The sequence below is a fragment of the Typopeltis vanoorti genome, chromosome 9, assembly GCF_054136105.1.
Source record: "Typopeltis vanoorti isolate ZY-2024b chromosome 9, IOZ_Tvanoo_1.0, whole genome shotgun sequence".
NCBI classification, from domain to species: Eukaryota; Metazoa; Arthropoda; class Arachnida; order Uropygi; family Thelyphonidae; genus Typopeltis; species Typopeltis vanoorti.
In genome coordinates this window covers 21,713,377-21,739,990 of record NC_143557.1, presented here as the reverse complement: position 1 = coordinate 21,739,990, position 26,614 = coordinate 21,713,377, and the positions used below count along the sequence as shown (strand labels likewise).

Here is a 26,614-nt window from a genome sequence, read left to right as displayed (position 1 = left end):
ATCCTTTTATATCGGAACACACGCGACGTGTAGCTAATGATCCTGACTTTAAAAATATATCCTATATAGGAGATAAAATTCAAAATGAAATACTCACTTTACTGGCATCAAATATTAAAAATAACGTTTTTATAAAGTGTTTTTTTTTATTGGGAGGAGGGGTATAGGGGTGCCAACTAAAGTTTTGCACACAGGTGCCAGACACTACTGGTGCACCCCTGGCTAGCAATGACTGCACTTTGGAGAGGAATGCCAGGGGTCGGAAACTTACTGCAACACCACTGACGTTTGCAGGCAAGCCAACTGGCCCAGGCTGGGACAACCAGGACCACCCATCTTGCTGAAACAGAGGCCAAAGTAATGCAAGGCTATCCGGATTCCCCTTTCCAGATGTCCTTCGGTTTCACCACATGGCAAACCTAGTGATAGGGCATTGGATCCCAGTAATGCCTGGAAGACAGGAGGACACATAAGACGCAGGAGAAGTGGAGCAAAGAATATGGGAAGAATGAAAAAAGCCAGTACCATTACTGAGAAGTCCCGTCCATCATGAACAGGTGCCCAGTGAGGAGGGGATGCACCCAAGAACTTCTAAAGAATAATAAGAATATTGAAGACTTATTTTCAGCTACTACAAATGATGAAAATCTGCACACAATGTCATTTTATTATTATATAGTTTAAGTAATGGAATTCTTTAAACTCAACAGAATGAAGCATATAATTAGTAAAGATTTGCATCTATGATATACCAAATGGTGACCATTTGTATAATTCAATGTCACATATTATTTAGTTAGATTTATTACAGTTATTTAATTGCTTGATAATTTATACTTCTAACAAATATGTCTTAGTATATTTATACTGTATAAAAATATAATTAATAAATTTCTGCCTTGAAATTATACAATGTGTAATTTACTGAAAGCTCTGACATTTCAATGAATAATAATTTCATTACAATGTAGAACAAAAAATATTATTAGTGATACTAAAGTATGTGGCTCAAAAGTTTCAATTTGGTATAAACAACATATTGAAATGGTGGATATTATGGATCCATCCATATTTTACAACCAACTATAGAAGAAACAAAAGTTCAAAATTTAGAGAGCTTTAAAGATTTCAAGAACTTTGGCATTCAAGTTACCTTTTAAGTAGTTGCACTATTAAAAGATTTGAAATGTGCCTATTTTGTTAGTGTATTTCATGTAGGGAGGTTAAGACTGGTGTTGAGCAGAAACAGGGAGGACAGAGGACTGACAGTTCAAGAATAAAAAGTGTTTAAGATATTAAGTGACCTTGATGTTAATAAGGTTGTAAGACTGGATGGAATATTATTATTAATATTGTTATTATTATTATTGCACCCTCCATGAAATTGGCAGACTCATCATGGGAGGTTCACTCAACTGACAACATCTTTATCATACCGAAACTTAAAATCCTTAACACTCCTTGCACTTCAGTACAAATTCAGCTGGATTTGAAATCAAGTTCCTCTGGTTATCAAGTACGTGCCATTGACACTACGCCAACAAAGGTTGATAGAGTCTCTATTACTAATGGTTCATGCAAAAAGTTAAGCAAGTCTGAATGCAGTTAGTAGTTGGAAGGTTCAATCGTTTGATGCTGTTGGCACTCTGCTGGGGAGTGGCCACTCACACAGGATTAATTTTGGCCTGTAAACTCACGTATGTCAGACCTCTGTATCCTTGGGGCATGGGGATATGATGAAGAACACTCCTTGCACTAATAACACATTCTTTTAATGCATTCCATTCAATGACAATTCTCCATGTAAAAAATCTACTCCTCACACCCCTCTTCACCACACTCTTAGACAACTTCCAGGGATGACCTCTAGTTTTTCTCCTCTCACCTTCTCTTTTTATAATTTCATCTGGATTAATCTGACAAAATCCTCTCTAACTTAAATGTTTCTATCATATCACCTCTTTTCCTCCTATCCACTAAACTCTACAATCCACATTTCCTCAACCTCTCTCCATAGCCAGCAGTCCAAAGTCCTCATATTGTCTTAGTCACTTACCTCTGGACCCTCTCTAATGTCTCCACTTCCTTATCCCTACATGTTAGAGAACTTCTTATTATTGCAGCACTACAATGTGCAGCCTTGCCAACACTAGCAATATGCTTTCTAAACTTCAGTTTCAGTCAACCATCACTCCCAAATCTCTAATCTCATCCACTCCCTGCAGTAGGCACCATCGATATAGTACACAGCCTTATATTTCTGCACTTCAAAATGCAACACCTTGCACTTATTGATATTAAAACTACAACCTCACTCCTCTGGCCAAGTCAAAAGCCTATTCAAATCTTCCCGAAGGGAATTAACATCAGTTAATTCCCTTCGGGAAGATTAATAACTTTGCATCATCAGCAAGCAACTGAAGATCCCTAGTCAGCCCACACGATATATCGTTTACAAGCAAGTTAAGCAGGAGGGGCCCAACAACAGAACTCTAGGGCACCCCCACTGGTTATCCTCCTTTTATATAACCACATATACTATGCAAATGTGCAAAAGAACTGGCAGTGCTCTTGACTTGGTTGTTCCAAGATGTCTGGCAGCAGGAAGAGTCCCAGTGAAAAACAGTGCCACTGCATAAGGGAGAATGAAAGTCAGTTGTATCTAACTATAGGCTAGCGTGTATACTGTTAAATTGTGAATGAAACTATGTTGTGTAATTTATTTTTTTCATTCACATTTAACATTGCTTATTATATATTAATCATAATTTGTATAAAGATTATTTATTGTTCCTTAATTAAGAATTACTATTTAAATATTTATTCTAAACTTAACCTACTATTAATTCATTAAATAATAATATGTGTAGAAATTTATGATAACTAAAATATATATATGTAAAGTAACGAAAAGTGTTATTATAAATAATTGTATACGTAATGAAAGAACTGATTAAGTAGCTCAAATATTCTGTTTATTCTTATTTGTAAAAATTTAACGTTATGTAATCACTTATGTAGTAGTAGAGCATTATATTACATTAGCGAAATGTTTGCGTTCATGCGTTGTCATGGAGACGCATGAAATAAACAAGCACGAGTCGAAGAGTGCGTGACCTTGGAACCAGAAAGGAGAAAGGGAGGCAATAAGAATTTTATAGAAAGAAAAGGGAAGAGTTTTGCGGAGCCTGAAGGAAAGTAGGATATAAGCAAGGAAGTGAAAGAAAATTGTAAATTCTTTAGGGCAGAAATTCAAGAGCATAGTGTTTAGAAGTAACCAAGAAACGTAGTGAATCTTATACTCAGCTGCAAGTGAAATCAGCTGTTGTTATAGAGGAAAATTGATGTCGTAATCGGATAAATAAAGAACTGGACATTCAATGGGAAATTCTGATTAGTTCCAGTTAATTTAGGATTACGTCTTAATTCTATGTTGCCCTGAGAAGAATTATAATGAATTTAACTAGTTGCAGGAAAGTAAACAAGGAAGGATATCAGTACCTTATTGCTGTTTTTTTAGAGTAGTGAAGCGCGATTAACAGTAGTTCAGTTAAAGCGTTGGAGAATTTTAATTAATGTGTTCCGCTAGCTCAAATAAGTTAATTCATAAGTGTGCTCGCAATAAATTGATTTATTGAAGATTGTATCTGGTAAGAGTAGTCATACATGTTTGTTTATTCTAACATTAACTATAGCGTATCTTCGAAGTTCAAGGTCCGAAATAAGATTGGTTGGAATAATGTCTACCTTGATTAGTGCCTGCTGTGAATTTAAACATTAAGTACAACTGATAGATGTGTGCAGACTGATCAAATGAGAAGTTTTGTTTTATTAACTTGAATTAAGAAAATTTATAATTTTGAAGCAGTGAATTGTATGTTAAAGTTTAGAACATTGAATTGGAATGAGTGACTTAGCAAGATGTATTAAGTTATTTGTATTGTTTCATTTAAAAGTAGAATTCATGTATTTGCTATATATCGTATATTAAATGTTTTATTTTGTTAATCTAAATATTGTGTTTGCCTGAACTCCCTTTTATTGCGCTGTTCATAAAAAATTTGAATCTTGCGGGTGCCCCAAGTAGAATAATAATAAATGATTCGGCCTAATGAGAAGACTGCTAACTTAAATAAGAATTGATCCTACTATTTTATATAGACTAATCTAAAAATAGGGTGGCGCAGTATAATTATAAATTTCCCTACTTTTGGATCGGTGATCAATTCGCAATTAGTTGTTTTATTTATAAGAGTGACTTGAACCAAGATGGTGGATTTAGAACATAACATGAAAATAGAACGTCACGACAATACCAAGTGTAATGGTTTATAGTCTTAGAGAGGATTGTTAGAGACAGAATGCAAAAAAGGATAGATGAGAATGGAAATCTTACAAGAGAGCAGCATGAATCTACTAAGGAGAGATCATGCTTTAGTAACTACCATATATTATCGCGTATAATGTGAACTAGAAATTTTGTTTGAAAACTAGCCCTAAAATGCCATGTCCACGTATAATGCAATCTGTTAATCTTGTTCTATAACATTATAAATAATACAATATGAATTAATGAAAGAAATATTTATTTAAACACAAAATGTCAAAATACAAGACGAATTAATGAAAGAAATATTTTAAAACAAAATGTCAAAATACAAGACGAATTAATGAAAGAAATATTTATTTTAAAACAAAATGTCAAAATACAATACGAATTAATGAAAGAAATATTTATTTTAAAACAAAATGTCAAAATCCTTTAAATTCTTCATCTTTTCAGTCGTCAAACATTTCATTTATAAATTCATCTGTAGGGATTGCATCATCAGTGTAGCAGTTGTCATCGTCTTCATGCTCTCCAATTTGTTGTGCATCATCCTCGCTTTCATATATGACATGATCTTCGGATCCATCCAGTGAATTACTTATTCCACATTTAAGAAATGAGCGTTGAATCATTTCAGATGGTATCGAATCCCATGCTTCTTTAACCCAGCTGGTGACTAGGGTGATCTCAGGCTTCTGAAAATTCCCACCCTTTGTCATCTTCACCAAACCAGATGACATCCATTCTCTCCATTTTTCACATAAGTGATCTTTAAATGGCTTATTCAAGCTGACATCGAGCGGCAGCAAAACGGAAGTTAGACCACCCGGTATGACTGCTAGGTCTGTACGTAGCTCACGTGTTTTCTCTTTGCTTGCCTCTATTAAATGTGCCCGGAACATATCCCAGACTAGCATGCTTTGTTGACAAAACAAGCTACCTGGACGTATGTTCCATACTTGATCCAGCCACAATTGTACACCTTCTTCATCCATCCAACCTTTCTGATTGGCGCGAACAATTACACGTGGTGGAAATTTCATATGCTTCGAAATTTTCTTTCTTTTAAATATCACTGTTGGCTTTAATTTGGTTCCGTCTGCCATGCATGCTAGAACAACGGTAAAATGCGTTTTTTCATGTCCCGTTGTTTTTATGAAGACACCCTTTTCAACAACTGAGTTTACTGTTCGATTCCCAGGCATATCAAAGAACATAGGTGTCTCATCCATATTGCCAATTTGGGAAAGTTCATATCCGTGACACTTCTGTAATTTTATGATAAATTTATGGAAGGACTGCACTTTTTCTTCAAGCTGCTTTGGTAACTTCTGCGCAATTTCTGTTCAGTGTCGTAATGTTAATGCTTTGCATTCCACAAATCTGTTGCACCGCCCAGGCAAAGCAAGAAAGGATGAAATACCTGGTGTGTCCTTGAATTTACCATTCTTGAGTTGTAGAGCTCGAAAACGAATTGCATTTCTTGTTACTATAATGCCATTTTGTCGTATCAAAATCCATTCATTTAGCTCTTCTTTGAGTTCTGAAAAGGATGCTACATCTCCACGACGGGCATGTTTCATTTTGGGGGTTTTTTCAAGACTGTCTTTTTGCTTACGCCAAAGTCTAATATTACTCTCTGCTACACCAAATTCTCTCATAGCAATACTGTTATTATGTTCTTCTGCAAACTGCACGACACACAATTTAAATCCTGCTTCAAAAGATGAACGTTTACGTTTCTGTTGGCTCATTTTCAGGCTAGGTTTGTTTAATGAATAATATTTAAAATGAACTGTGGTTAAACCAATATACTTAACTGTGCTCTATCTATCTCACTGTGCTCTATCATTCAGCGACGGAGAGCGCATGCGCAGATACGATGCGCGCTCGGTCGCCGAATGCGAGTGGGTCAAGTAGATTTGGTTGCATAGGCATTAGGTAGTATATATTGTGTGTGCAAGTCTAATAAGATGTTATATTTTTTTAGGATCCGCATATAATGTGAACCCCTAACTTTAAGTAGTATTTTTTACCATAAATTTTTCGCATTATACACGATAATATACGGTAGGTTACATTTTATGATAGGGAGACTAGTTCAATGGACAGAGAAGATGCTTATATCATAATTTACCTGGATTTCACTAAAGCATTTGACAGAGTACCACATGATAAATTGCTGTTGAAATTGAGCACGATGGGAATGGGTAGTCATCTGATAGCTTGCTTGAAAATAGGAGCCAACAAAAAAAAAGTAAGGTGACAAGTGGGATACCACAGTGTTCTGTTCTGGGACCACTATTGTTTATCTTATGTATCAATCACAGTGTGAAAAGAATCAGGAAGTTCTGATGTGTTGTTGTTATAAGCTGATTTGAATAGGTTGATTGAATTATCATCATCCAATTCCTGATATATATCCTCAAGGGGTGTACAGGATATGATAGTACTACATGAAAAATTTACACCATTACTAACTTCCTATCTACAAATTTCCTCCAAATCAGCCTGTTACCTGTAAAGACTCCAATATTATCAGGTCTTATATTTCTGTCTTCTAAGGCACTTTTTACTGTATCAATCCACCTATATCTTGGTCTTCCTCTAGTTCAGGGGTTCCCAACCTTTTTGGTCCCCGTTAATTATCCGGTACCCCCTATTCATTATAATAAGAAATAAATTCTTAAGTTTACCATACAGATTCAAAGAATATAAGAAATAAACAATAATTAAGTTCTTAAAATCTTTATTAAACTGCAGCAAAATCGACTAGTGAGACTCTTAATTCTGTTTCTTATTCACCAACAGTTTTATTCTTGGTACAGTTTTTGAAATAGATACCCACATATCATGTTCAGGCTCCAGTTTGTTTCTTGTTTTGGACTTGATTGAAAACAGAACTGAGAATCCTGATTCACATAGATAAGTTATAAATGGAATTATAGCCATGTAAGCACGTTTGGTGATAATGGGATATGCTTCTCCAAGTGTCACCAAAAATTTTGTAACTTCATTGATTGGAATTCAATTCGGAGTTTCTTGTTATTGCGGAGATCAATTAGCTCGTCTTTCACTGGGTCGTTGTCACTGATTTTTTCTAAATCAATATGAAAAGGGTTATGTATCCAGACTTCATTCATTTGATCAGGTGGAATTATTCTTGCAAGTGCCTCTTTCAAAGTTTTTAAATGCAATATAATGCTATCACGAACTTCCTGTTTTAGTTCATATGCCAGATCTGAAGTGATTTCATCAAGAGATTTGAAATTGGCAAAGTTACCTAAACTCCACCCTTCTTCTCCAGAGAGTCAGTTTTTCTTGAAATGATTATATCTTTTCTTCAGCCTCTGTGAGAATGACATCTGTACCTTGCAGTGAAATGTTCATAGAATTAAGAATTCCAAATACATCAGAAAGATAAGCCAGAGAAATCTCAAAGTTTGGATCTTTGAAATATGAAGCAAAAGTAGATTATTTTTCGACTAAAAAATTTCAATTAAAATTTCTAAGTTCAAAAACCATTCCTAAAACATTTCCTCTGGATAACCATCTTACTTCTGTATGAAGCAGCAGTACGATATGATCTGCTCCAACCTCTTCACACAAAGATTTAAACACATGATGATTCAATGCTTTTGCTTTGATAAAATTCACAACTTGAACAACATCCAAATGGCTTTCAAATTATGTAGAAGTGTTTTAGATGCTAAAGCATACCGGTGAAGGATGCAATGGCTTGTAAAAATATTTGGATTGATTTCTTTAACTAAAGCGGTGAAACCTGATTTTTTCCCAACATAGCGGGAGAACCATCAGTACAAATAGATTCTACTAATTCCCATGAAAGGCCATTTGAATCAAAAATATCATTCACCAAATTCATAATGTCCACTGCCTTTGCTGTTTCTTTCAAGGTTTTTACAAAAAACGAAATTCTCTTTTATTTCATTCTGATGTATATATCTAGTAAAAAACAAGAAGCTGCGTGCAGTTAGAGACATCAGTTGATTCATCCAATTGTAAACTAATTCTTGGAGGACTTTTCTTGATTTCCTCCACTACCTGTACACGTATGTCTTCTGACATTTCTTGAATCCGATCACAAATTGTATTATTTGATAATGGTATTTGTGCAATTTTCTTTTTTGCTTCTTTACCACACATCAACTCAACTATGTCCATAGCATACGTCTTCGCTAATGTCTCAGCAATTGTATGTGGTTTCTTTTCTTTGGTGACCTGAATGTGACGCAATAACTGGCCTCCAGTGCTGGCTTCTTTGGGGTAATAAATCCATGGTCATGAAGCGTGATATTCGTACCAAATTGTGTTCACTTTATTCTAAATGAGGACTCTGACTCATTAGAATGCTCAGGATGAACATTCTGAAGATGCTCTCTCAATTTTGATGGCTTCATACTGCCATTGCTGAATATCTTGGAACAAATGAAGCACTGCAGCTTTTGCATACCTTCTTTGTCAAGCACAAAAGTAAAACCATATTGCACATATGAATTTTGGTAACTACGTTTCTTTGGCGTGGTCATTCCTTGGGTCTTCAAAAATATTTTTTTTATATATAAATCCTGATCTAACCTTTCATTTTAAAAATAAGCTAAAAAATAAATAACATTTTAATGTATTTAAATCTTGATCTATCCTTTCATTTTTAGAATAGGCTAAAAATAAACTATAAGCTACTTACGATTAGATTAAAATTTAGTCAGCAAAAGTAATTTAGCTAACCTATGTTTATCACTAAAATGTGTGCACTGTGAGCATGTCGAAATGAAGCAGTTGGAGTGTGTACCATACGGTACGTCATGTGCATGCGCAGGGGGTGCAGATGCCGCGGAGGTGAGCCTCGAGGGAGTGCCGATCTGGCAACATCACTAGCTATCTTAACCGGGCATTTTGATTTATCGGACCCTGCAGTGAGAAAAAAGTCTATGCAACCTCACTGTGTCTGTGTCAGAAAAGAGATCTTAAATGTTGCTTATGGCTGACAGAAAGTACCAACATGGAATAGCCTGGAAATGTTGATAACATAACTATTTTTGGAATATATTAATAGCACGATATATACTTATTTACATGCTATTCACCGTACCCCCTGGACAAGCTAGGTTGGGAACCTCTGCTCTAGGTCTTTTTCCTGCCAACCTGGCAGAAAACACTTGTTTTGCTAATCGGGGTTGATTGAATGGGGATGTTATTTCAATGTTGAAAAGTTATACAGTTTAGCCAAAGAAGATGGAATGAGGTTTGCCGTATTGGAGGAGCATTGCTTCAGGAGGTGGCAGAGGCAAGGGATCTGGGGCAGAGAACTGAAATTCAAGATACACATGAAAACTGTAAGGGTTACACAGAAATTTGCTGCTATAATATGAAGAATTAGGCCTCGTCTGCATTTCTGTGCACAGATCTGGTTGCATGGCTATTCATATCACTTGCCTTAGTATCCCATAATGCAAAGCACATATCCTTACGGATATGTATAATGCTATGCATTATGGGAAGGGTCACTACCCAGACCGGTTTTGACCTTTATCGAGATCTTGTCAGTGGGAGCCAGATCTAGAGGTGATACTTCAACAGAAGAAAAACATTTAGTTCTAGTTCTCACAACCAAGGTATGATAGTTATTGTTACAGCTATTTGTGATAAGGAAGTGCAGAAGCAAATAACTATCTCAGGACTCTGAAATATTGAGTATCAGGAAAGACTGAAGGAATGTAGTCTTCAGAGCTTGGCAGATAGGAGGAGGGATCATATCATTGAGATGTGCAAGTTGTTTAGTGGTGTCTATCAAATACAGGAGAATTACTACATAGGATAATGGGTGATGATGGCTAGCAAATGAAGGCATTGCAGAGTGGGCTGTGAGTGCTAATACTGAAGGTATTCAAGGCAAGGTATAAAGTTATTGTTACAGCTATTGATGAGTTGTTGGAAGTTAAAAAAAACTTTCAGGTGAATTGATTTTGATTATATTTCAGGTGAAATATAATCAGGATTAGGGCAACTCATATATAGAAGCTAATGGCTTCACATCACTTGCCTTAGTATCCCATAATGCAAAGCACATATCCTTATGGGTATGTATAATGCTATGCATTATGGGAAGGGTCACTACCCAGACAGGTTTTGACCTTTATTGAGATCTTGTCAGTGTTAGCCAGAACCAGAGGTGATACTTCGACAGAAGAAAAACATTTAGTTCTAGTCCTCACACCCAAGGTATGATAGTTATTGTTACAGCTATTGATGAGACTTCATGGAGGCTTAGAAGTAATACCAGTACTTAAAAAAAAAAACTCTGTTCACAGTTATCCTATGTTAGAAAACTAAATTTAACATAGCGAATGCTCAGTGGGTGCATAAATACTAAATACTGAAGTATATTATTATTATATGGGCATCTTCATGGAGTCCTTAAAGTCAGTGAGGGAGGCCCTAAACATTATGTCAAACACTATTCAATATTCGCATAATATCTATCATATTTTGCTTTGAGCTCATTCACAGTCAAGCCACACAACAGACTGACAACCTATTCAACCCATTCACCACTATCCAAGCAAAACATCTAGTTCTAGTCCTCACACCCACTGACTAACTCATTCTTGCTCAATTTCTAAGGATGGCCCTGTTCTGAAAAATTTCTCTGCATTAATCTTGTAAACACCCTTCAGCAATTTGTACATCTCAATCATATCACCCCTTTTCCACTTATCAATCAACTGCTGTAACCCACAAACCTTCAAAAAGTTCAATGTTCAAATCTTCAACCAACCTTGTATCTTCATAAGGTGCATTCCATAAATCTGCTACCATCTTGGTTACTCACCTCTGGATTCTCTTCACCTCCTTCTCATTCCCAAGAAATACAGGTAACTGGATTTGCACACAGTAGTCAACATGGGACCTTACTAGAGTACTATAAAGATGTATAATAACCTGCTCTTTTCTGCTCATCACAGTGTTCTTCAGTAACCAATTAATCCAATCATTTCTTTTAGCCACTTTTTGCAATATGTCCCTTAAACTTCAATTCCCTATTCACCAACACTCCCAAATCCCTGGCTTCATCAATTTATTGGAGTAAAGTGCCATCAATGTGGTACACACCTGGTAATATCTTTTCACCTCAAAATGCATAACTTTATACTTTGCACACATTAAACATCCATTCTCTCCCATACTGCCAGTCTATTCAAATCACCCTGCAAAATTTTGACATCATCTTTAGTGACTATTGTTCTACCCAATTTTGCATCAGCAGAAAACTACCGAATAGTTCCTCTCAAATCCTTTCCTATATCATTAATGTAAAATTAAATAGTAGCAGCCCAAGGACAAAGCCCTGGATAGAGTCCAGGTGAAGGCCTGTGACCTGTGGCATACCACTAGTCACAGGCCTTCACCTGGACTCTATCCAGAAAAAACTACTCTGATAATCAACTACCCTCTTATTCACTTTACCAGCTTTATATCCATCCTCATGTGCTACAATTTATTACTTAGAATTCCATGCATAATCCTGTCAAAAGCCTTTGCGAAGTCCAGCAGTATCACTTTAAACATATTACCTTCATCCAATGCAGCTATCAACTGTATTATAAAACAAGAGCAAGTTATTGAGGCATGACATATACTTCACAAAACTATGTTGTCCCCTATACAGTATCCCATTCCTGTATTCTACTCTTAATCAACTTTTCCAATAGCTTGACCACGACTTCTGAGATGCTGATAAATTAGTAATTTGCTACCTCAGTCTTGGAGCCTCCTATATGCTTTGGAACTATTTTTCCCTTTTTCCATCCCCTTGGAACTAATCCACAGAAGCTGAGATTTAAATGGGCCAATTCACTAGCACATTCTTATAAAACTCAAGCTAGCATATTATCTAATCCCATAGATGTATTCACATCAAGGTTGTATAATATTCTATTCACCTTCACTTCATTTACCTCTTGTTGCTGCAATATTTTCACTTCTACTCTTGCAACGTGTTCACTCAGTAATTCAACTATTTAATCTGATTCAGTTACCTTCCTACCATCAACATTCATTCAAATTATTCTTCCATAATCATTCTTTCTTTTACTTGAAACAAATTCCAAATAATTCTTTCAGTAGAAAGAACTCTTTTTTGGGATTATCTTTGGCCTGTACTGCTAATTTTCTCTGCTACTCTGATTTTACCTTTTGTTACCATACTTGTTATCCATCTGGCCTGTGCTTCATACTGCTCATGTGTCTGCTTGTCACCTTTCTCATTGAATTACCTCCACAAATTTTTCATTTTTTTTAGCTACTGCTTAATGATAGTATTCATCCATATACCTTCCCATTTGATTTATCTTCCTTACTCTAGGTATGCAATCTACTATTACTTTTCTCAAACTCTCTTTTACCTCATCACATGCAGTATCAACATCGAGTCCTTGCAGTTTCTCATGCCATGCCACTGCTCCAAAGAATATCCTAAGGTTGTCATACTTACAAGCCTAGTAATTCCCCAAACACTCTCTTAACAGAAAATTCCACACATTTAACCACCTCACAAGGCAAGACTATACTGATCACTCTCACCAGTTGGTGGCAATGTGGTCATAGTGGTTACAAGCAAATTCTCTGATGCAATTAATAGATCTAGCACTCTCAAACCCCTAGTATATTCCATCACATGCTGCCTCAGGTAATTATTCCTCAGTAGCTAGAAAAATTCCATTTCCTTCTTCCCATGTGTCCTTTCCTTCCTCCTATGCCTCCTTGGGAAAAGGATTAAAACCAAGTATATAATTTTTTGGTATCTTTAACGTATAATATACCCAAGGTAAAAAAAAACTTTTACATCTTTCTCTCATCCAGAGATTTTTATTAATAAGGTCAAGCACCTTTTGGCTACTTGTATTATGGATCCATAATATCCAATGGATGGTGAATGCAACCTTCAGCATCTGAGTTGCCTTTGCATTATATTTAAAATACCATTTAAAAGACCTGAACTCAGTCCAGAGCTCACATATATATATTTGCCTAAGTAGTGCTTAGATTAAGTTTCGGTAGCCTGACAGCTGTTTTGAACTATTGGTTCTCATCGGCGACCAGGGAGAAACCTAAACACAGAAACCTTCTGTTCATAGTGCAGTATGAAAAAAAAAGGTAAATGTATTGTTTTCAACTGCTCCATGGTGATCCAATCAGAAGGAGTTAGTGAAGAAGACTACTTTTCAGACACTGAAATGTAGGATCCTGAAAAGTCCTGCTAAGTCACAGCTGCCAAACACTTGACTGCTTCAATTCGAAACTTGACGAATGAATTAAACACCCACCTCCTATGTACTGCTCTGTGACCAAGAACTTCCAGATTCATGGTGCTATTCCCATTACCACTTACTGATCTCTGGAAGACTTTTGTAGATGGTGTGTATGAATGGTGGTAGTTCCTATTTGGAAGATGACTATACATTACTTCAATGTGGAAGTGTTAGCACACGACAACAGACACCTTACTTAACAGCTTGAAGATCTTATGCCAGCAGCATGGAGACAAAGATGATTGAGAATGCCCATTCTGCTGAAGCTTTATACTGCCATTTGGCTACTAAATATAAGATTTTCTTTTGGATAATCAAATGCTGTAGTCCTCTTGGACTGCACTAAGCGTGACCCACCCCAATCATTCCTCCAAAGGTGGTCCTGAAGTACAAAACCCAAAAGCATCATTCTCAGAATCATAGGAACCATGACAGTGTGGAAAGGTTTGCATGGAGAGGTGCTGTTATATATAATATAACATCATATAACTCACTAAATTCATATAATATAATGAATTTAGTGAGTTTGTGTGAATAATACTTTTTTGAGACCAGTATTTATGATTTGAATCCATCGTTATTTTTAAGTAGATGATAATCCTAATGAGAAAAAGAAAAACTTGCTTATTTATTTAGAATGTTACATTTTTTTCAAGTCGAGTACTTCACACCAATCACAATAACAAGAACTTATAATCTCTGGCTATACAAAAATTGTGATGTGCACTTGAGTGACAAAGAAACAAAAAAAGAAACATGATAATCTAAAACTAGTTCATTCAACTATCAATATTCAAATCATACATTTTTCTTTTAAAGTGGATGAAATAACGGCAATATCTGAAAGACAAAATTTTACTAATGTTTATTCAAAACAGATTTATTATGCTGTCTGAATTTAATGATCTTCAGCTACCAACTTCTCTGCTGCATCTTTGATGAAGTCTTAAAAACAAGAACTTCAAAGAGTTAAAAAAACTGAACATATTTCATGAGTCTGATAATTCATGTATTATCATTGTATACATGAATTTTTCTGATTTATTCACCTGAAGGTCCCAATTATCAGTCAGAGACATAAAACCTCAGATATAATTCTGAATTTTCTTCTCAAGGTCTAAGAAATGTTGACATGTCTGAGTCATGATTCTGAGGTGTATATTGTCACTTTATAGAGGAGATTTTCTCTGAAAACTGCCAGTCATATATTATTTTATTATTATTAAACAGTGATCACAACAAAATCTGAATGCACACTGGAGGAGGCCCATAATTTTAAAATGTGATTGATAAGTATTATTCACACAATACTTATCATTCTCTTTAAAATCATCTTCTAACAAAGCACTTCACCACCACTTCAGGAGCCAGTCTACTCATTCATCACTCTTCAAACAAAATATCTGGTTCTCATACCTACCAAAGAAGAATAATAAAACCTTCCTACAGTGCTTGTCAATGTATTCTTCAAAATATCCAAGTATTTGAGCTAGTTTGTTCACTTTTGTGATATAGCCTCTGAACATCAACTTTCTGTCCACCATCATCCCTGATTTTCTACCTCACCTGGCAAGTAGTTTTTTTCATCTCAAAATGCACATTCTTACACTTTGCACATTAAAAAGATAAAATTCATTCCATTTTTGCTACGTAGCAAGCAAGAGAAAGAATGATTATGGAAAGATAACTTTACTCAGTGCTGATGGCAGGAAAGTGACAAAAGCAGAAGAAATAGTTCAGTGACTAAGTAATCACTTTGTAAAAATATCATCTAGTTGGTGACTATGAAGTTGTTGAGGTGAAAGACTGATGTGATCACTGAGGTAGATGAACTGGAGGTACTCAGTATATTCAAAAATATCAATGCAAATACAGCAGTGGGCATGGACATTATGTCTACTCGTGTGCTACGAGAATGTGCGAGTGAACTAGCATTGCATCTGATGAAGTTCATTGCATCTAAATCTCAGCTCTGGCAAGGTTCCAAGGAAGTGGAAAGATGGGTAAAATAGTTCCATTACATAAAGGTGGATCCAAACTCCAGAGATACTGGGGTATCTCTGGAGTCTAGATCCAATTAGTATCCAGAGATACTAACTGGTCTGTATGCTCCTTCTGTCAAGACAGAAGGAGCAATTAGTATTCTGGAATGGATGGATAGGAATATGACAGTCTATAGTAATATGAAGACAGCACAGCTTTGTAAAAGGTAGGTCCTGCCTCAGTAATTTATTGTTTTATAATAAGGTGACAGCAGAATTGGATAAAAGAAATAGCTACATCATGATACTGCTGAACTTTGCAAAGACATCTGACAGAATACTGCATAGAAAACTATTACATAAGTTGGAGCAAATGGGAATGGATATGAAGCTGGTGGCATGAATGGAGGGGTAGCTGATAGACATCAGAGGGTGGTGTATGGTGGAGTAGAACTGAGACGAATGAGGGTGACTAGTGGAGTGACCCAGGGCTCTGTACTAACCACTACTCTTTAATTTGTATATTAATGATATACCAGAAGATTTGAAGGGAGACATTCAGGTGTTTACCAATAATGCAAAACTAGGTGGGGGGGGGGCAATAGTTGATAAAGATATCTTAGAAGATGATTAAATAAATTGGCAGTGTGGGCAAAAGACCATGGTTATCATTTCAATGTTGTAAAATGTAATGTAATGCACTTCAGGATGAAAAAATTGCATACTTAATATCCTACTGAAGATACCGGTTTACGGAAAATTGATGAGGTTAGGGATCTGGGGTAATGGTGGATAAAGATTTGAAATTCAGAGGACATATTGCAAGAGTTGGCAAAACAGCTCAGAGGATTATTTGGATGCTGAAGAGCACACTGACAAGTAAAGATGGAGGTTATTATCCCTCTTTAAAAGGCTATGATTCAGCCACATGTTGATCTGTGCATAGATTTGTCACCTGCATTTCTTGGGGATTGGGAAGTGGTGGAGAAGATTCAGAAATGAGTGACCAAGCTGGTGACAGATCTGTTGAATGTTCCCTATGAGGAGAGATTGAGGATGCACAGGCCACAGTTTAGCTGAAAGGTGGAGGAGAAGGGATATGATAGAAACTTAAAAGTTACTAAAGGAAAGAAGACTGCGATGCTTTGGCTATGTGACCAGAATGGGAACAGAAAGACTACCAACTAAAGCCCTGAATACAATGATGAAAGGTAAAAGATCCAAAGGACGGTCCAGAATTAGATGGATAGACAAAATAAAAGAAGACCCTGAAAACCAAATCACAACAAGCGACACCAAACTGGACAGAATTGTTCGGACTCTCCCGGGACAGACAGAAGTGGAAAGAGTTCATTCGGCCTCATCATCATCCACATAGATGATGGGAGAGAGAAGAAGAAGAAGAAAGGGATACTATAAGATTGACACAGAAGAAATTTTTCAATACATGGAGAGTAGGGGGAAAACAAGGGGAGGGGTCACATTTGGAAGCTGTCTAAAAGTGTGGTTAGTAAAGCTGTGTGGACTATGTTCTTTTCTTGCAGAGTGGTGAATGAGTGGAATTGAGTGCTAGAGGTGGTTGAGAGCACCCCAACAGTGATTAGGTTTAAGGAGATGTATGATAGATATTGTGATAGAGCGGGTCTCTTGCAATGAGTCTTTTGACTCCAGAGAGTGCCCGTATAAATCATAATAATATAAAGCATTTTTTTTTCTTATGGAAATCCCACTCATGATAGGCTGTAAACCTATAGTACATTGGTTTAGTGCTGTGAAGGTAAGATAATATGAAAACTTGCTCTACAAACCAAACATGGTATACTTTCTTAGGTTATTTCAATAATTATGGTGACTGCCTCATACCAGTCAACCCAAAGACATTCCACAAAACATATATATATATATATATCTATGATGTGATTGCCACAGTAGTTTTTTTTTTTTTTTTTTTTGAAGAATGCATATGCTAATCACTTGACCAACCAGGCCAATAAAAGTGAAGCGCATTCATATTTGATGAAAAACTGTTTCTTTTGTAATTGTAAATGGTAGAGTAAATGTTATGTTAGCTCATCACGGTAAGACTCAATAAGTTTCTGAATGTCTGTTGTTGCTATGTTTTCATTTCCCTTTGCAATTGTTATGACATTGGCCCACATTTTTTTTTTTTTTTTTTTTATGTTTATGGTATTTAAGTTTATAGTGTTTAAGTACCGTATATGGGTGATGGGTTGTGAAAGGAGAAACTTGTTTACATTTGATTTGAACGCCTGTATATTGTATTCCTTGGGAAATACGTCAGGGAGAAGACCTGTTCCACAGTAGCAGGGATGAATGAGGAGGAGAAGAAACTTGTTCTGTGGGTTTCGAAGTGTACTGTAAAAGGATGTTGGGCGGCAGCTGTACTTGTTCCAGTGGGCTTAGTACAGGGTGGGAGAATTATTGATGCTGTTGCAGATGAACCTTTCCAGTGAAAGGTTAAATCTCCAATATGAATAATTCATATTGGAGATTTTTCTATGGTTAACTACTTCAACCACAATTTCTGCCAACAGATGTTAATGAGTATATTCCTTTACCTCTTTTGCCAGCCTGGTTGGCCAAGCGGTTAGCATATCCGCTCTCCAGCCAAGATTCGAACCTGCAGAAAACGCTGCATGTTCGAATCTTGCCATGAGCTTGAATGTTTGTGATTGTCTGTGAAAATACTAGTGGTGGTGTTAGGCATTGTTGAAACTTTCAACAATTAACTATCTCTAATCCAGAGTATTTTAATAATAAGGTGTGACACCATTTGGCAACTTGTATATGAAAATATGACTTCTGCATTACTTCAACCTTGGTATCACCTCTGGGTCTGGCTCCCACTGATGAGATCTTAATAAAGGTCGAAACCAGTCTGGATAGTGACCCTTCCCATAATGCATAGCATTATACATGTCTGCAAGGAAATGTGTGCTTTGCATTATGGGATACTAAGGCAAGTGATGTGAAGTCATACCACCTTTACTACGAGTTGCCCTAGTCCCGAAAATACTTCAGGTGTTTACACTTGGATAAAGGATTAAACCAAGTATATAATTTCTTGGTATCTTTAATTTATTTGTGGTGTTAGGCAGTAGATGGCATTGGTGGAGAGTTGTAGAGTAGGTGCCCTCCCTTGATGAGTCTTTGGAGGTGTTATGTAATAATAATTATTTTTCCTAGGAGGTGTTATGTAATAATAATAAATTTTTCAAACTTCAGCTTACAGTTAAGCTTGACTCCTTTTCCATTTTATTTATGGGACCAGTGAAGGTCCTCCTAACATAAAAGGTTTTAAACTCAACCAAGTGTTCTACAACCTTTGCAATGTGTCCTCTGAACTTCATATTTCCATCTACAATCACTCCAAGATCCCTCTCCTTGCTTCTTCAACTTCTTTCAGTATAAATCCACCAAATCTATGAATCCCAAACTTAAAAAAAACCTTACAATTAGTTATAAATTAAAGATGCCAAGAAATTATATTCTTGGTTTAATCCTTTATCCAAGTGTAAGCAAACAAAGTTTGCACGTGAAGAAACTTCATGACTGGGCAACTCGTATATAGAAGCTAATGACGTCACATCACTTGCCTTAGTATTCCATAATGCAAAGCACATATCGTTACAAACATATTTAATGCTATGCATAATGGGAGGGGTCACTACTCAAAATGGTTTCAACCTTCATTTCAGGTCTCATCAGTGGGAGCCAGATCCAGAAGTGATACCAAGGTTGAAGTAATGCAGAAGTCATATTATATACAAGTAGCCAAAAGGTGTCACAACTTAATACTAAAATGAAAACTTTCAACAACTATCTCTGAATTAGAGATAGTTGTTGAAAGTTTTCCACTTGGTTATACTATAAATTAAAGATGCCAAGAAATTATATTCTCTAAATTATATATGATTTGCTCAGTAGTAAAGTTACTTCACACGCAAACTTTGTGTGCTTTCACTTGGATAAAGGATTAAACCAAGAATATCATTTCTTGGCATCTTTATTTTATATTATAACCTAGTTGGAAAACACTTTCAAAACTTAAAAATACTTAACAGATATTCACATTAATTTACCCACTTATTCAAATCTCATGAAAAGCCAAAAAACATCAGCACTATTACTAATAGTCCTCCCAAGTTTCACATCATCTGCAAACAACTGAATATCTCCCTGCAAATAAATTAATACAGTGGTGCCTTGGTTAACGATGGTAATCCGTTCCAGGATTACCATCGTTAACCAAAACCGTCGTTATCCAAGGCGCGATTCCCCACAAGATTTAATTGAAAATCGATTAATTTGTTCCGGCTCCTCCCCACAACCATAGTACATATTAAAAATGATGCAGATAAAACTCATTTAAAATGTCATAAAAATATGGTAAATATCACTTATTTATTATACAGTTGGGGTGTAATGTATTTGCTACAAAAAAAATAAACATTAATAAAATGAATTGTTCATGAAAACAGTTTTTAATTATCAATTTTGACCAGAAGGACAATTGGGCTCACTTAGGAGTTTTTTGACAAATGGACCTGTAAAAAACATGTCTAGGGTTGTTTGCTTCTGCCTCTTTTTTAAAATGTTTCTGAAAAACTTCATGGACTTTTCATTAAATAGATCTGCAGTTCTGATAACCTCAGATTTGTTTGGATTCCATTTCATAACAACATTTTGAACTTCCTCCCACTTTGCCAAAACATTTTTGATTTCAGCAGTCATAATTTGTTCTTTCTCTCCATCCTCATCTTCAGATGAAATTTCCATTTCCTTTTCTTCACACTGCTGCTTGAAAAGCTCTTTTAGCTCGTCGGTAGTCAGTTCTCGGTCATGCATCTCCAATAATTCTTCAACATCTTCTTCCTCTACTTCCAAGTTTCATGAGCAGTTGCCACAATATCCTTTACCGATTGTGTCCTTCATCTGAAGTTTCTTCATCACCAAAGGAAGGACACAGTTTCCTCCATGCTGCTTTGAGACATTTCATTGTTACTTCTTGCCAAGCCTTTACAATTAGCCTAATTGCTATGACAATGTTGAATTCTTCCTTCCAAAATTTTCTTAGGGTTATGTTGGCAGCTTCACACATTTCAAAGCACCTGGTAAAAAGTGCCCTTGTGTAAAGTTTTTTAAAATTTGCAATTTTCAGCTGATTCATAGGTTGAATCAGAGATGTAGTCTTGGGAGGAAGAAAAATCACCCTGATAAAATCTAATTCCTCTGGTAGCTCTTCTTGTATGCCTGTTGGATGGCCAGGTGCGTTATCCAAGGTTAAAATGGCTTTCAGAGGCAGATTGTTTTGCTCAAGATAGGCTTTGACAGTTGGTCCAAACACTTCACGAATCCAGTCTCTAAATTCTATTCTTGTGACCCAGGCTTTGCGGTTAGACTTCCACAAAACACTGAGATTGGATTTAGAGACATTGAACTTTTTGAATGCGTGGGGATTCTCTGAGTGGTAGATTAACATTGGTTTTACCTTGCAGTCTCCACTTGCATTTGCTGCTAAAAGCAATGTTAACCTATCATTCGTTGGTTTATGCCCAGGAAGTGTTTTTTCTTCTTTTGTGATAAATATCCTGTTGGGCATTTTCTTCCAAAATAACCCAGTCTCATCACAATTGAAGACTTGTTGAGGTAGGTATTCTCCTTCTTCTATAATTCTTGTAAAGCTATTGACAAATTTATCTGCTGCTGCTTTGTCAGCACTAGCTGCCTCTCCGTGTCTGACCACAGTATGAATTCCTGTTCTTTTTTTAAAGTTGTCAAACCAACCTCTGCTACCTTTGAAATCATCATCTACCTCAGAACTTGATCCTGAAGTCTTCTTTTTCAAATCTCGATAAATCTGTTTAGCTTTCTGACAGATTGCATTTTGAGATGTAGTATCGCCCACCATTTCTTTCTTTGATCCAAATTAGTAATAGATTTTCCACTTGCTCAAAAAGAAACCCTCTGACATTCAACCTTGAAGTTCCCTTAGCAACCTTAGCTACCATAAGTTCTTCTTTCTTAGCCAAAATGGTTGATGTTGTAGAATGACTGGTTTCATATATTCGAAAATTCGAAAAATCATAAATTTGAAACCTGCAATTTTTGACTTAGTGCATTTTGCTTGTAAGGTGACGATATTAGATACAGCACTTACCGTAACATACACTGATTAGTAACTTATAGATACAATGATTATTATGCAGATGAGATATGATTTTGCCTTTTGATGGCGAACGAACAGTGACATGCACCCGCCAATTTATTGTCTATATGAACCAACACATAAAAAATAAATGCTTAAATACTCATTTTTATCATAAAACGCATTTATAACCACAAATTTTAAAATAAAGCACAGTACACTACAAGAAAAGAAACAATAAACAGAAAACGTAAACAGCTGGCTATGATGGGTCAAACATATCTGAGCTTCACAGCTATGCTGCGTGGCTATTCTCTATTTGACAATGTCTTCCCATGCGTGGCTGAGTGCAATAAGAAAATTCCAGTTTTTTAGATCGGATAGAGGTTCACATAATAGAGAGTTGTTAACCAAGGCCTATGTCATTAACCAAGAGATTTTTTTCTTATAGCCACTCATCGTTAACCAAGTACGTCATTAACGAAGGCACTACTGTGTATCCAGAGACAATATCACTGACAAACATTGAACAGTAATGGTCACAGCTCTGAACTCTGTAAAACTTTACTTTTAACCACCCAACTGGCCAGGATGTATATATACGTCAGTTACCATGGATTCGAAGTGCATATTAAAATTGTAATACATTGAAATATGTGATGGATGTCAAGTGTAGAGGAGTGATGTATTTTATCCATATTGACGGTAACGTGGTTAACTCTCTTATTCTGTGATACTACATATAACTCTGATTTCTATCTGAAAGCCAATGACCAATCCAATCACCTAATCTGATTTCCAATTCAATGCTGCAACTTAAATACCAACTTGTCATGTGATACCCTGTCATGTGTTTGCAAAATCTCTTCGGAATAAAATGTCAAATGCCTTTGTAATAAAAAATGAGTGTGTGCCTTCCTCCATTACTGTTATTAATCTACCTTTGTTATTAATTTACAAAAAAAATTATTATTGCAAATACATCTCACCACATTAGATAATTCTACTGTTATACTGGGAGCTCAAGAGAATTTTTATGCTTGTTATCTTTCACATTCAATGCCTTTTCTAATGTTTCAGTTTATGTCACTTATTACAAAATATACTGAAAATAAAAAATCTCTGAATAGTGAGGAATTATTATATATGCACATATGCATGCATGCACATGCACACACACACAATTTAAATACAATACACATAAACAAACATACCTCTTTAAAAGCACGACTCCATTTTTTTACCAATTTCTCTACATCACTTTTAGTTTTATAAATTTTTAAAGCTCCAAATGCCTTCTCACAGAAGTGTAAGTTTGTTTCTTTAACTATAAATTCTGTCAGTGCTGATAAAAAATCTGCAAGATTATTGAAAATATAATCTGTAGAAAAAATGTTAAAATTTTCTCTCAACAAACTTAAAATGCTTCTTGACAATGAAGGATTAAGATACTGACATATTACACCGCTAAAGAAGATTTTATTTAAGTTTCATATGACACCTACTTATCAGTTGATCATGGAGGTAGAGAAAGAATGATTAAGGAATTAATCATTCTTTCACAGAATATCATTCATATCTTAAATAAATTGGAGTAAAAAAGGCCAATGATGTAATACAAGGAGTAGTCCTTAAGAAAATAGTTAAAATAGCCATAAACATTAATATTAGAGGAGTAACATGTAAAATTTCCAGAAATAATATTTACAGAAAAAAATGTGTTTGTAACACAAATGTATTTTCTGAAATTAGCAGTCATTTTCAAGTAGATTTAATAGATTTCTTAATTATATTTGGTGTTTGTGAAGAGTTTTTTTCCCCTCTGAAGAGGGCCATCAGAAAGTGTCTCTCTGAAAGGTATTTAAAGCATAATCAACTGAAACAGGTCAGGTCAGACTACAAAATGTTTGCAATTCAAATGCCATTATAGTTCAACATATGAAAACAAATAAGCATATGCCAGCTTGGTTGGCTGAGTGGTTAGCATATCTGCTCTCCAGCCAAAAGGCTGCGGGTTCGAATCCCGCCATGAGCATGGATGTTTGCGACTGTCTGTGAAAATACTAGTGGTGGTGATCGGCAGTAGATGGCAATGGTGTAGATGATGAAAGTAGTTGGTGGATTGAGTGGTGGAGATGGAGAGTTGTGGAGTAGGTGCCTCCCTCGATGAGTCTTTGGACTCTGTGGAGATGTTATGTAGTAATAATAATAATGCCTCTTTTCACACTGATTATTTTTACTATTACGTTATTCATTTGTATTCACTAAAGTAAACATCATATTCTTTATTTTGTGCCAGGGAGTTGGCAAACAACATGGACCTCCCGTGTCATTTGACAGATGCCAACCATCCAGTGTATTAAACAAGTATGACATTTGACATACTTCAATATGAGTCTTTAATCCCATAAGTTCCAAAGAAGTGGAAGGAAGGCATGATCGTACTGGTTAATAAGGGAGGTAACAGAATTCAAGCCTCAAATTAAAGGTCAATCTATGTGTCAGATATTGTGGTTGGAGTGGATATTGAGAAACAGGATCCAGAATTGGGTTGACAATAGTGGTATTCTCTTTGATAGACAGCATATGGATTTGCTAATGAGTTGAGATGGGTTGTCTAACAGGTGTTAGCAAGTTGTATATGGGAGAGCAATATCCTAGAAGAAGAAAGTCATTAGTAGTATGCCTCAGAGGCCTGCATGTTAATGATATTGGGTTAGATTTGAATGGGAATATTCAGTTGTTTGCAGATTATGCAAAGTTGGGAAGAACTATGAGGAGTAGAGATGCTGTGGCCTTAGAAGAAGAAGACATGAATAGACTGAGTGAATGGGTACATGAATAGCTATCAGTTTAATGTTGCAAAGTGTAAGGTTTGAAAATTTGGAAAACAGGAATGGTATGTAGAGTATATACACTTGGTGGAAATATATTGGAGGAGGTGAAAGAAATAAGAGATCTAGGTGTGAGAGAAGATACAGATCGAAAATTTAGAGGAGAGATTGCTAAAATTGCAAGGAGAATGCTGGCAATGATAAAGGGAACACTGACTCATATAAGTAAGGAAATTCTGGTTCCATTGTATAAGGTGTTGATTAGGCCTCACATGGACTATTGTGCCTAGATTTGGTCACCTGGTTTTCAAAAGGATGAAGACGTATTTGGAAAGGATTTACAGGCAAATGACTAAAGTAGTTTCTGATCTCTCGAATGTATGAAGAATGGTTGAGAAGATGCAATTTATGGAGCCTAATTGATAGGAGAGGTGATATGACAGAGATGTATAAGTTAGTCAAGGGTTCTTTTATCAGATTACGGTTGAAGAGGTTTATCATAAAATGGTGGGAGATGGGAGGAGAACAAGAGATCATCCTTGGAAGCTCTATAAGGAGAGTGTGAGCAAGAGAGCGAGAAAGAGATTTTATGCATGAAGAGTGGTGAATGATTGGAAATAATATCTGAGAACGTGGTGTCTCCTCTATTAATTAAGACAAGGTACTACAGGGTGTCCCAAAATTTATGCAAGAAGTAATTTTGATAGAAAACACAGGTTTTTTATTTAAAAATTGTAATTTCTTATTGATTCATAAAGTATACAGTATAGGGTTATGCATGGAATAGCATATCGGGTAAATGGCCTCCACGGCTTTGCTGGCACATATGCACTCTTTTGTCGAAATTTTCCATGACCATTTTGCATAAATGTGGCTGAATTTCGTTGATACAGCACTCAATTTCCTCCTTCAAGGCGTGGGTGGTCGTGGGCTTGTTGGCATAAACCTTAGACTTCAAAAAACCCCAAAGAAAAAAGTCCAACGGCGTTAAGTCACATGATCTGGGCGGCCAATTCTGATCACTAAAACGGGAAATTACACGACCAGGAAATGACTCATGCAGTAACTGAATTGTTTCTCGGGCTCTATGGCATGTGGCACCATCTTGTTGAAACCACAAGTCGTCCACACCCATATCTTGCAATTTAGGCACAAAAAACTGGATTATCATGTCGCGATAGCAAGCACCATTAACTGTTATTGCCTTACCAGCCGCATTTTCGAAGAAGAATGGATCGATGATGCCTCCAGCCCAAAATCCGCACCAAACAGTGACACATTGTGGATGCATTTGTTTCTCAACAATCACTCGTGGATTTTCTGAACCTCAAATACGACAATTTTGTCGATTAACGAAGCCATCAAGATGAAAATGAGCCTCATCGCTGAAGATGATTTTGTTCGAAAAATAAGCATCCACTTGTTGTTGTTCCATAATCCATTCAACGAACTCTCTTCGCTGTGTGTGGTCAGTAGGCTTCAGTTCTTGAGTCAATTGAACTTTGTAAGCATAAAGATGCAAATCTTTCGTGAGAATACGCTGTAGAGAGCTTCTCGAAATGCCCCCAATTCAAGACCACGGTGCCGAATTGATATTCCTGGACTCTCAGCAACACTCTCACGAACTACTTCAATGTTTTCTGTTGAACGACGGCCAGAGTGTATAAGATCACTAATTGATCCAGTTTCCTTGAATTTTTTAATTAATCTTTTCACAGTTGATGAAGTTAAATCACTATTCCGACCATATTTTGTACGAAAATTGCGAACTGTAGCTGCCAAACCTTCATTATTTTTAAAATATTGCTCAACAAGGAAAATGCGTTGTTCTTTCATGTAGCGCTCCATTTTTAATAACCCTGAACTGTCAGCTGTTACGCTGTCTTTTTTTCTCGTTGGCAACACTTTACCGCACAAATGGCACTAAATTTAAATCTTGCGTGAATTTTGGGGCACCCTGTATAAGC

General features: G+C 36.1%; 1 protein-coding gene across 6 annotated transcripts in view; it reads right to left on the bottom strand.

The window, feature by feature from the left end:
• Nucleotides 1-26,614, bottom strand: part of LOC150102918 (FERRY endosomal RAB5 effector complex subunit 3) — a 342,399-nt gene that overhangs the window by 234,259 nt on the left and 81,526 nt on the right. For all 6 annotated transcript variants that reach the window (XM_090398559.1, XM_090398556.1, XM_090398555.1 and 3 more), the window contains exon 3: nt 23,028-23,170. In XM_090398559.1, the coding sequence (XP_090254685.1) occupies nt 23,028-23,170 (143 nt within the window). The remainder of the gene's footprint in view (nt 1-23,027; nt 23,171-26,614) is intronic.